Raw genomic sequence first — 12,472 nt, 5'->3', positions numbered from 1 at the left:
CTTTCTTACACAGAATACAGTGTTTTAAATATTTATGTTTGCCACCAAGCTTTAATGCCTTTAGTTTTAAATTTAAAATTAATTAAATTTAGGGGCACCTGGGTGGCTCAGTGGGTTAAGCATCTGACTCTTGATTTCAGCTCAGGTTGTGATCTCAGGGTTGTACAGTCAAGCCCCATGGAACATGGAGTCTCCTTAAGATTCTCTCTCTCCTTCTGCCCTTCCCCCTCCATGTGTGCACACTCTGTCTCTAAACTTAATTAATAATTAAACAAAGTAAAATGTTCTAAATCTGACCTTTTCTGACTCCCATAATTAACAGTTTAATCCAGACCATCACTGCTGTTCCCTGGGTAACTTTACAGCTTCTAACCAGCCCCCTCCTTTTGCTGTGTTCCTACTACAGTCAGTTCTGCACAGTACAGCCAGAGGAATCTTACAGAAATGTGCATCAGGTCAAGTTCTGCCTTTGCTCAGAGTCCTCTCAGTTTCCCATCCCATTATGAATTATAAGGTCTTACAGAGGTGTACAAAGCTCATATGATCTGCTTCCTGTTACCCTCCATGTTCCTTTCATTTCAGTCACACTTGTCTTCACTCTGTTCCTTAAACTTGCTGATCTTGTTCTTGTCTCAGCTTTTATCTTACTTTTCCTTTCACCTGAATATTTTCTCTCAGCTTTTTTTTCTTTAATATATAATTCAGGCTTTTGTTTACATATCAGTTCCTAAAATAGACTCTCTGTGGTCTTATTTTAAAATAACTTTATTTCCTTACTTTGCTTTATTTTTCTTTGAAGTCCTATCACTTCTTGAAATTATATAGTTACAACTTTAGCTTTTTTAACTTTAAGTGAGGAGCTCTAATCTAGATATGATAAGAGAGTTAGATCATGTTTTACCTACCATGTAAAATCTCATGTGTTACTCTTCTTAAAGGAGTGAATTTGATGGAGATTTACAATCCCAGCTTCTAAGTAAAGCCAACGAAGAAGATAAAAACTGTAGCAGAGCTCTCTCTGTGGTAAGCACTGTTGTTCGAGCCGCAAAAGACCTCTTGCACAGAGCTCTTGCAGTGGATGGTAAGACTTTTATTTTCTTAATAGTCATATTTTAGATTCTTTATTCTGTAACTTCTACACAGAGTTACTGAGAGGAACCATCTTACAGAATCCCAGAGTGTTTTATTCATTGTAGATCTGTACATACATATACATTCATTTTGTATAAGCCATACTCTCCATATGCAGGATTTTTAGAATGTAAAAACCAGTTACATTATACCTGTTACCTTCTTAGTTAATCTAATAAGAGAAAAACTCTTCATTAAGCTGAGTCTTTGCCTTATCCTTCCTTTAGTAGTCAAAAAGCATTTTGTTTACTCTTTTAGGTGTGGTTTTCTTCCTATATGTCCTATTTCCAGTAATGATATCACCATTCACCCAAAGATCTGACTAATCCAAACTCACTTATCTGATTTGAGTTCTGTGAATTCTTCCACTGGCATCCCTCCAGTTTGTATTCCCCTATCTGTTCTTCCATAGTTCAAGCTACCATGGTACAGGCATGTGTTTTCTTCCTCATGGATGGATAACATCCCAGCAATCTCACAGCCACCTTTCTCCCACTCCCCATCTAGTTACCTAGTCATCCTCTACGCTGACAGCAGAGTTCATTTACAAAAAGCTTCATTGCTATCCACCCAGCCTTACTGTTATCTACAACATTTGTTCCTAAGCCTAGTGTACACTTGGGAATCACCTAGTAAATCATCTGGGAAACTTGCTGAAAATAAAGAATATTTGACCTATCCAAATTAGGGGATTGGGTTGGGCTAGGAAACTGTATTTTTAAATAAGTGCATCCTATTCTGATGCAACAACAGATATAGAAAGAAGTATTTGGGAATAATTGGCCTTTAATGTAAAGGTCATCTCAACCTAGACTCAACTTATCTTTCCAGAATCATGCTCATGGATCAATGATTAAAATGCCCATCAGCAAGATGCTTTCTTTGGTAAAATAGAAGACGATATAGCTTAATAACAGCATTTTTGTAGTGTTTAATATGTGCAGGCATTTTTCTAAGCGTTTTACATATGTTAACTCCATCTTCATAACATACAGTGAGGGAAGTACAGTTATTACTCGTTTGTACAGAGGAGTAACCTGAGGCACATATTAATTAAGTAATTAGCCTAATGTCATGCATATAGTCATGTGTGGTATCAACTATTATGGTTTAAAATCATGGCTATTACTGTAGGTTTTAATCCTGACTTTATCATTTATAGGTATATGATTTTGGATAAGTTATTTAACGTGTACCTTGATTTCCCCTTGTAAAAAGCAGAGATAATAAAAGTATCTTATTCTGAGGATTAATTGAGATGGCTTATGTATATAAAGCCCTTAGAATAGGGCCAGGTCTCTTACAAGCATTCAGTGTCAACTATAATTTTATTTTGCTCAAGAGAATAGAATATAGATTTAGTATAGAATATATACAATACAATGAAATTACCTTCTAACTATAGTTTTAATGACTTTTTTAGCTGATGACATTCCAGAACTGCTTAGCTCTTCCAGTTTGTTTTCCATGCTGCTTCCCCTTATTATAGCCTACATAGGACCAGTAGCTGCTGCTATTCCCAAGGTGTGTAATTTAATTCTGTAATTTTTTGTATTTTTTAAAATATCATTATTTTTAGACTTTGTATTTTTCCTTTATAAACACTTTAATCTTTGAAGTATCTAGGTTACAAGTAACACACAAAGATAGACGAGTTAAATGGTAGAAGTTATCAGTTAAATCTCTCTGTTCTTCATTTTGTTTATTGTATTACGGTGCTTACTTACTGGCTTTACATTTGAAGAATTTGGGAATGAGAAATTTACTTTAGAATTATGACATATAAGGAAAGTTTAAATTAACTTACGTTATTGTAATTCAGGAAGTTGATGCCAAGTCTTTTTGGATAAGAATATCAATGTAGAAGGATAAGGGTATTTTACAATTGTGAAATAGTCAAAACATGGAGGAAATCATAAGCTATTGATTCTTTGGCATAATTAGATATTGAGTAAAACCAGTTTACAGCAGATTACAAAAAGGCAAAGTGTTTAAAAGTATAGATGAGGTTATTTTCATATAACATCTAAGACATCTAAGGTAAATCTTTCTTTTCCATAGGACAGAATTTTCTTTGAATGAAAACTTAGAGGAACTCTCAGTAATGTCCTTGGTAATTAGGGATAGCCAACAATTATAGTAATTAATAATTTTAAAGCAATTTTCACTTTTATTATCTTTTTTAATCATTTCTTTTTATACTAGGTGGCTGTAGAGGTCTTTGGCCTTGTCCAACAGTTACTTCCCTCAGTTGCCATTTTGAATCAGAAGTATGCACCCCCTGCATTCAATCCTAATCAGTCAACAGATAGCACTACAGGAAACCAGCCTGAGCAAGGCCTCTCTGCTTGTACAACCTCTAATCACTATGCTGTCATAGAGAGTGAGCACCCCTATAAGCCTGCATGTGTGATGCACTACAAGGTAGGCACTGATTCCTAGGCAGAGTTTAAATTTAAAACTTGGTTTGTTGTTTTATAATGATATCTTAAGGGATACTTTGCCTCTGTTTAGAAGTATAGTTTTTTTATAGTATTTAAATATAGAAATCAGCAGGTGTTTAGGCACTGTCAGATACACAAAAGAGTTTAAGATAGAATTTTTATTGTTAAAGCATATAGCTTTGGAGTATTTATGAGAATTGCTCTCATATTTTTTGCAAGTATAGTACAGTATGTAATGTTAAACTGCATATTATGTATTGTAATAGTGGTGGATATAAGCATTAAAATTTAAAGATCATATTTTTGGAACTGATATTTAAGCCATAACCTGAACTCTAAAAATTTGCATATCCAAAGTAGGATTTAAGATTCTCTATCTCTAATATAAATTATGTAAAACAAAACCATATAAAACATTTTTAAATAGAATATTATTATAGTGTATTCCAGAGTCCTTCTTGCTTGCATTTTAAATTGTATCACATAAATTGAGGAGAGGGAGTATTCATCTGCTTCATCAATTTAATTATAAGTTTTATGTGCTTGTAAAATATTCAACTTTTTATTACAGACTATGGTAAACAAAAAAGGACAAACTAATATAGTCACTCCACTTACGCATCATTCCAGATTCAGTAGTTACCAACTCTTTAAAGTTTTAACTTAAATTCCACTTAGTTAACATATAGTGTAATATTAGTTTCAGGTATACATTATAGTGATTCAGGACTTCCGTACAACACTCATACTCCTCACAAGTGTACTCCTTAATCCCCATCACCTAATTTCACCTATCCCTCCAGCCACCTCTTGGCCAGACCTGTTTCATTTATTCCCCACCCCTTTATCCCTTTCTAGATTATTTTAAAGCACATTCATGGATATTTCATTATGCATCTCTAAATATAAGGACCCGTAAAAATGTAACCATATTATTATTACACCAAAACAAATTCTTTCATGTGATCTTGTGCATTTTTAATTGTTTGAATTAGAGTCTGAATAAGTTTTCATTTTTTTAACTGTTTGAATTAGAATCTAGAAAAGATCCATACATTGTGATGGTTTATTATGTCTCTGAAGTCTCTTGTTATCTATAGTTCCCCTCTAACTTCTTTTGTTTCCTTAAATTTTATTTAAGATACTGGATCATATGTCTTTGTTAGATAGGAGCCTCTTTAGCTTGCCTTCTGAATCCTTTAGACATAACTTTTGTAGTCATTCATAGCATTGTCCTTCTCTGGTATACGATGTTCTAGGTTCATCTTCTACATCTCTTGCCTCATATCTGAAATCAAAGCCATTTTTACAAAATTCCCTGGTTCTTTTTAATGGTGATAGGTATATAAAAGCCAAAATTTGGCAAGAAGAATTTGGCTCATTTTTCTTGGGTTGGTGATTGTTTCTAAATATTTAAAGTGCACAGAACTAGTACATACAGTCCCACATAAACGTGCATGTATTTATACACACAGGCACACATTATTTTTATATGTGTGTATATATTTCTATATAGATATATTTATGTATATATATTTTTTGTAAAGATCAAATACCTCAAGTTTGTACTGATGATATTAATTCAAAATAAGGTCCACAGGACCTTATTTATACTTGAATACTTGAATCTTTCTCATACATCTAGATTACTGTCCCTGATGACACTGGGAATATTAGAATTAGAAAATCAGTTATTCATTTGGGGGATATGTGTGTCTTTTGTTTGTTGGGTGTATCCCAGCTAGGATGTATAAAGAAATTACTCCTTTAAAGTGAGTGAGTGTGGTTAATTACTGTGTTTTAAAGTAAGTTGGAATAATCTGTTTATGATTATGCCACTAATTGGACATACATTTGGCATCATTTCTTTTTGTTTTAAGATTTTAGGCACTGCTTTTTATAACTTATTTTATAACAAGTTAAATTATTACATTATCTTAATTCAAATCTATAAAGCAAAGGGTATTTAGGGAAGTCTGGCTCTTACCTTTATCCCCTCACTCTGTTCCCTCCTTCCCTATCATACATACATAGGTAACATTTCATCATTTCATTTTATCATGACTTTGTAGTTTATTCTTCTGTTGTTTTTTTAATGTAAGCATAGTCACATACAGATGCAGATATGTAGTGTATATTATTCATTCCCCATGTGTTTCAACTTTTTATTATTGCCACGTTTGTTATATTTATGTATCTGTATTTATTACCACTGAGCCATTTAAGAGTAAGTGAAAATGACCTATCACCTTATTCCTAAGAACAGTGATTTATTTATCTGTATAGCAAGAACACACTAATCAACTTTAGGGAAATTTAACATTGATGCTATAGTATCATAATAAATAGAAGTAGTATATCATGTTATAAGCTAAACATTTTGCCAGGTGCCCCAATAACAGCATTTATAGCATTTTTCTAAACTCAGATCTGAGATTCAGCCGGGCTCATTTGGTTGTCAGGTCTTCGCTGTGTCCCTTTGATCTGAAGCAGTGCCTCAGGCTTTCCTTGACTTTCTGTGACATTGGCATTTATGGAAAAAAAATCAATGATTTTGTAAAAGCTTCCTTTTATTTAGACTTGATTGATTGTTTCCTAGTGATTAAACTTAGGTCAAGTGTTTTGGGCAGCAGCACTTCATAGGTGATTCTTCTCAGAGTGTCCTATCAAAAGTACTTACTACTTGATTAAGAGGATATCTGGCAAATTTCTCTGCCAGAAAAGCATCTTTTTCCTTTGAAAAGGTTTATATGTAGATGGCTAGAGACTATATAAAAACTACCATTCCCTAACAAATTTCACCCAGTGGTTTTAGCATCCATACGCAAATCACTTGTTGCTATAGTGGTTTCAAAGTGGTGGCTTTCTAATCCTGTTATTCCTTCCGTGTGGTATTCTATTGTAAAAGATGGTTTTCCCATCCCTCCAGTTTTAAACACCCATTCATTCGTTTTATGTCTTTATATAGATACAGATTTAACTATTTTCTTTTTGCTTAATGTTATAATCCTTTGCTGTCATTATACATTTGGATGCTCAAATTTTAATTGATTTGGCTAGTGAAAGTTCATTCATGCTGGATTCTATGTCCTTTCACTAAGTTTTTATCAGTTTTTGAATACTCCACACTAGTTCCAATCAACATCATAGCAGTCTTTTCTTTATGCCTATCCCATTTACTTGTCATTGTAAAAAATAAAACTACTAAGTAAAATCAACAATTTCCTTGCAAAATGTTTGTCTTTAGAATATATCCCACTGACATTATATAACAAAGTACTATATTCAGGATTTACTTGTAGTACTTTTTATCTATATATACAGGTTGCTTTATGATCACTTTGCAAAAAAGTTAGGCTAGTTTGGTTTCTTGTACTTAATTTTTGTGAGTTTTCCCCCTATCTTGCTTGACTTAACTTTATTTTTTAAATGTGTAAAATATTAATGACTGCAAAAATAACATTATACAAAATAATATGCTCAGAATTATGAGGCCCTGCCCTTTCCCTTCTCTGCTTCTCGCTATTCCACTGAATATCCTGATATTTCCTTACTGTGTTCCTTTTTGAAAAATAGATAGATGGATATAGATGTAGTCTTATTTTTCTCTTTATTTAAAAATGGTAGCACACCAAGGTACCTGGGTGGCTTAGTCAGTTAAGCATCTGCCTTTGGGCTCAGGTCATAATCTCAGAATCCTGGAATCCAGCCTCCTCCCCACCCCCCAACATTGGTGTCCTAATTGCTCAGCAGGGAGTCAGTTTGCTTCTCCCTCTTCCTCTTTCGTTCTCAAGAAAATAAATAAAATCTATATAAAAATGTTAGCACACTAAATATACTATTTTGTACTTCTTTAATGTAACATGCATAGAACTCTCCCCATATCCGCTTAAAGAGATCATCTTCATTCTTTTTTATAACTGTTTAGTACTCCACTGTGAAGATATAGTTTATTCAGTCAGTCTTATGTATGAGCATTTCAGCATTCTGTAAATTTTTTTTTTAAGATTTGATTTATTTATTCATGAGAGACAGAGAGAGGCAGAGACACAGGCAGAGGGAGAAGCAGGCTCCACGCAGGGAGCCCGATGTGGGATGCAATCCCAGGACTCCAGGACCACACCCTGGGCCGAAGGCAGGCGCCAAACTGCTTGAGCCACCCAGGGATCCCTCTGTAAATTTTTTTGTAGTGAAAACCTTGTGCATATGTTTGGGGATTTTTATTAATATATTCAGAAATATATCTTTAACTTCCTAGAAGTGGGATTGCTGGGCCAAACAAAAATGGAATGAAAAGCCATATGCTTCATACGTTTAGGGTTACTGATTCAGAAGGTGAATGCATAAGTATCTTTGCTAGATGTTGAGTAAGTCCCTTCTGTAGAGGTTATACCATTTTATGTCCCCACCAACCATATTTGAGAGTACTTGTTTTTTCACAGCCTCCCCAACAGAGTAAATGGTTAAATATTGGACCATCTAATAAAATGGGAAAAATGGTATTTTACTTTCATTTTAATTTGTATTTATGTAATTATGAACAAGGTTGACATTTTCATTTAAATGGAGATTTTTTTTTAAATCCTTTTCTAAAAATGTTTGCCTTAGTCCTAATGTTTTTAGACCAATATCATACTTAGGAAATTTCTTAATACTTGTATCATATCCTATAACTGTTTCATAATTTACTATTTAACATGGTCCTATTTAATTGTAATTTGATTACCAAAACAGAAATTTCTCTACCATGATGATGACAGAAGCTTAAAGTGGCCTTAAAAATACATATAATTATATGCCATCATAAACTCATATTATATAGTAAAACTTTAAGTTTTATTTACTATAAAAACTTTAGGAGAATATAAAAATCTAGGTTTTCATCGTGTGTGTGTGTTTTTTCTTTTTAAGATTTATTATTTGAGCAAGAGTGAGAGTGTACTCGTGGGTGCACTTGGGCGCGGGGAGAGGGAGAGAAGCAGACTCCCCGCTAAATGTGGAGACTGCTGCATGGCTCCATCTCACACCCTGAGATCAGGAACTGAGCCGAAACCAAGAGTCGGATGCTTAACTCACTGAGCCACCCAGGCACCCCTTGTCGTGTGCTACTGTTTATTCTTTTAATACATGAAGTTCTGAAGTATTTTGCTAATGAAAAGTATCATTTATAGCACATCCTATGAATAGTGGATAACCTTAAAGTGACTAAAACCTTACATTTTAGAGATTTATTCACTTTCTATCAAAATATATATTTTACCCATCAAACTATATTTTCATGTACCTACTTAAATTCCTTAAATGCATTCTGACTGAAATGGAAAATTTATTATATAAATAAACTGTTCCACAAGAAAATTAGATAGCTCAATTTTTATGGAAACTAAACAGCCTTGTAATATTTTTAAATGTTATCTGTGTGCTTATAAACATTATTAATGTAATGTCAACCAAGCATTAGGTAGAAAGAAGTAAATCTTGTAAGTAGAGAGTCAGGACAATTGATGCTTAATGTGAATACTTTGATTTCTTATCATATTGAAGCTACTTAATTAATTTCTTACTTAAAATCAGTTTACAATATGTTGAAAGCATCATCTTTACAGTATGAGCTGTTTCTAAAATAGGAAAAAAACAAAAATCAAATTTTTTTAACAAATAAAATGTTCTCTTGCCTGTTGATCTCAGGTGACATTCCCAGAATGTGTACGGTGGATGACAATCGAGTTTGACCCCCAGTGTGGCACTGCACAGTCAGAAGATGTCCTTCGTTTGTTGATTCCTGTCAGAACTGTTCAAAATTCAGGATATGGACCAAAATTGACATCTGTTCATGAAAATCTTAATTCCTGGATAGAATTAAAGAAATTTTCAGGGTCCTCTGGGTGGCCTACTATGGTTTTAGTGTTGCCAGGTAAGTTATTTTTTTCTTCTATATGGTAAAATCTGTGCATCTGTAATAATTATGTTTAGTAAGGATACATCACTGAAAATGTTTACAACTTTTAGAAAGAGTTCTTCAAGACCTACTACGCATCCAGATTGCACCTGAATAGTGAAGACGACTCTGGACAGTGGAGATAGCATGACTGAATTTTAGAAGAGAGACTGTTGTGAGGATCTTGTTAAAAAAAAAAAAATAGCTTGACCAAAGCAGAGTTAATATTGAGGAGTGGCTGGCTGTAAAGTTGGGAACAAACTATAGAAAAAGTGAATTTGATCTTTTATTTTCCTAGTGAGTGCAAGACTTTAAGAACTTAACCAGGACTCATTTCCAATCAAGAGAATTGATCAACCACCTAACCTTCTAAATTATGTTAAAGCTGTTGTTTTCAGTTCTTCGGGCTTGGAGGGGTGTGTGTGTGTGTGTGTGAGAGAGAGAGAGAGAGAGAGAGAGAGAGAGAGAGAGAGAAAGCAAGAGACAGAAGCAGCACTTTTGTTATTGCTGTTACTGGTGTTTTCCTTTCAGAGAAAGTTTGTAAGTTATTAAAAGTGTATGTAGTCTATTGTGTTTTTAACTGATTAACCATCAGTATTCTTGTGATTCCTCAAATTCATAGGCTATTTGAATTCAGAAGCTTCTTTTTTCTAGTCTGACCCACCTTATTTGTTTGTAAGGGGCCAGGTAAGAGGATTGCTCACTCTGAAACAGAAAAGGCTAACTAACCTAGGTTACTCTAGTAATTGACAGATGAAAAACGATAAGTCGTGTAACAGAAAGGTAGAACATTTGATAAGGAGAGCTTGGTCATAGAGAAAAATAATAATTCATGTGGGATGGTTCTGTTTGTTGGCTAGCAGTGTTTTTAGCAGTCTTATTCAAGTAGATAGAGGAACACCGTCCACCTCAAAAAGACTGGGCTTTTTTGTATCCAGTTTGTATTGCTGCCTATTTTGAGATAGATAAAAGATACAGAGAGGCACTGGGGTGACTCAGTTAAACATCTGCCTTTGACTCAGGACATGATCTTAGGGTGCTGGGATAAAGCTCCCTGCTCGACGGGGAATCTGCTTCTCCTTTCCCTGCTTGTGCACGTGCTCACTTGCTCTCTCGTTCTCTCTCTCTATATATATATATATATATAATAAAATCTTTAAAAAAAAAAAGGGGAAATGTTAATGAAATTGTTTCAGATTTTGAACTCAGTGTTAGCTTTTTCTCTTAGGAAATGAGGCCCTTTTTTCATTGGAGACTGCATCAGATTATGTGAAAGATGACAAAGCTTCTTTCTATGGTTTTAAATGTTTTGCAATTGGATATGAGTTTAGCCCTGGACCTGATGAGGTAAGAATGAATTATCTTCTCATTCTGTTAAGATTGCATTTCTGAGGGCTGCTATTTTTTTTTTTTTAATGAGGGCTGCTATTAACTAAAGTTCTCTTTGCTTGCCGATGTTCAAGAAGCCTGAAATTTATTTTAAGTTAGGGTATATAATTTAAAACATGTTATAGTTTAGTTTTGTGTAGTGTTCCTATTTTTTTTTTCACTTTTAATACATGAAGAGAACGGGTCTGTGCTATATAATGTAGCCTTTAAAGAGAGTATAATTGTGCCTGCTCCAAATCTGCTCAGGTGGCTCTACCTTCCTGAGTACATAATAGAACCTGATTTCACAATGGGACTAATTTCCTATCTCTTCTAAATGTTTCAAATCATACAGTAAAACAACAGGTGAAAAAAATGATCACGTTACTTCAAAGTAGTGAATGACAAACTCTTTGGACAGTTAACCTATAGGCCCGGACCTTATAACATGCAGAAGACATATTATTGACCCTCTTCCACTCTCTATTTAACCACTCACCAACATGTTCTTCCTTCTGGTATCAAAAGTTATGCTTGGATACAAATCACATTATGTTTACAATCCACTTTATCTTCCAAAAATTTTTTTAAAGCAGCTGATTTTTTCTCCTTTTCTTTTTTCTTTTCTTTTCTTTTCTTTTCTTTTCTTTTCTTTTCTTTTCCTTTTTTCTTTTCTTTTCTTTTCCTTTCTCTTTCTTTCTTTCTTTCTTTCTTTCTTTCTTTCTTTCTTTTTTTTTCTTCTTTCTTCTTTTTTTTCTTTTCTTTCTTTTCTTTCCAGGGAGTCATTCAGTTGGAAAAAGAACTAGCCAATCTTGGTGGAGTTTGTGCTGCAGCTTTGATGAAAAAGGATCTAGCACTTCCTATTGGTAAGTCTGGTCAAGTACTAGGTGTTTATATATATATTTTTTAATTTCAAGAGTAGAATATGTTTATTTTATGACATTCTGAAATAAATTAGCAAAATGAATTCAGTAGTCCCATACATTCATGAGCAGTAACTTTAATATACTGATAGTTTGGATTTTCTTTAATGAAGACTGAATAGTATCCTCTGGTCTTTTGTTTTCACATACAAACATGCACACAAACCCTCCCTAGGGAGCAGGCCCGGTGGTTCAGCGGTTTAGCACCACCTTCAACCCAGGGCCTGATCCTGGAGACCCAGGATCAAGTCCCACATCAGGATTCCTGCATGGAGCCTGCTTTTCCCTCTGCCTGTGTCTCTGCCTCTCTCTCTCTCTCTCTCTCTCTCTCTCTCTCTCTCCTTCATGAATAAATAAAATCTTTTAAAAAAAAAAAAAAGCCCTCCCTAGGCACAGAAATGCTATGTGCCAGGCACTGGGTTGAGCACTGGATATGTGATATTAAGCCAAAAGTTTGAGATATTTTAAAAATATCTTAGTGGACATATCAGGGGCACCTGGATGGCTCAGTCAATTAAGCGTCTGCCTTTGGTTCGGGTCATGATCCTGGGGTCTTGGTATCAAGCGCTGCATTGGGCTCCCTCCTCAGTAGAGATCCTGCCTCTCCCTCTGCCTCTGCCACTCCCTCTGCTTGTATGTTCTCTCTCTCTTGTCAAATAAAATATTTC

The 12,472-nt window shown here is 34.3% G+C and overlaps 1 protein-coding gene across 29 annotated transcripts in view; it reads left to right on the top strand.

The window, feature by feature from the left end:
* Positions 1-12,472, top strand: part of MYCBP2 (MYC binding protein 2) — a 266,736-nt gene that overhangs the window by 147,301 nt on the left and 106,963 nt on the right. For all 29 annotated transcript variants that reach the window (XM_072760790.1, XM_072760789.1, XM_072760784.1 and 26 more), the window contains 6 exons: positions 939-1,081; positions 2,555-2,655; positions 3,337-3,555; positions 9,264-9,489; positions 10,742-10,860; positions 11,660-11,747. In XM_072760790.1, the coding sequence (XP_072616891.1) occupies positions 939-1,081; positions 2,555-2,655; positions 3,337-3,555; positions 9,264-9,489; positions 10,742-10,860; positions 11,660-11,747 (896 nt within the window). The remainder of the gene's footprint in view (positions 1-938; positions 1,082-2,554; positions 2,656-3,336; positions 3,556-9,263; positions 9,490-10,741; positions 10,861-11,659; positions 11,748-12,472) is intronic.

Source organism: Vulpes vulpes, chromosome 6, assembly GCF_048418805.1.
Source record: "Vulpes vulpes isolate BD-2025 chromosome 6, VulVul3, whole genome shotgun sequence".
Classification (NCBI taxonomy): domain Eukaryota; kingdom Metazoa; phylum Chordata; class Mammalia; order Carnivora; family Canidae; genus Vulpes; species Vulpes vulpes.
This window is presented reverse-complemented; position numbering and strand designations above follow the sequence as displayed.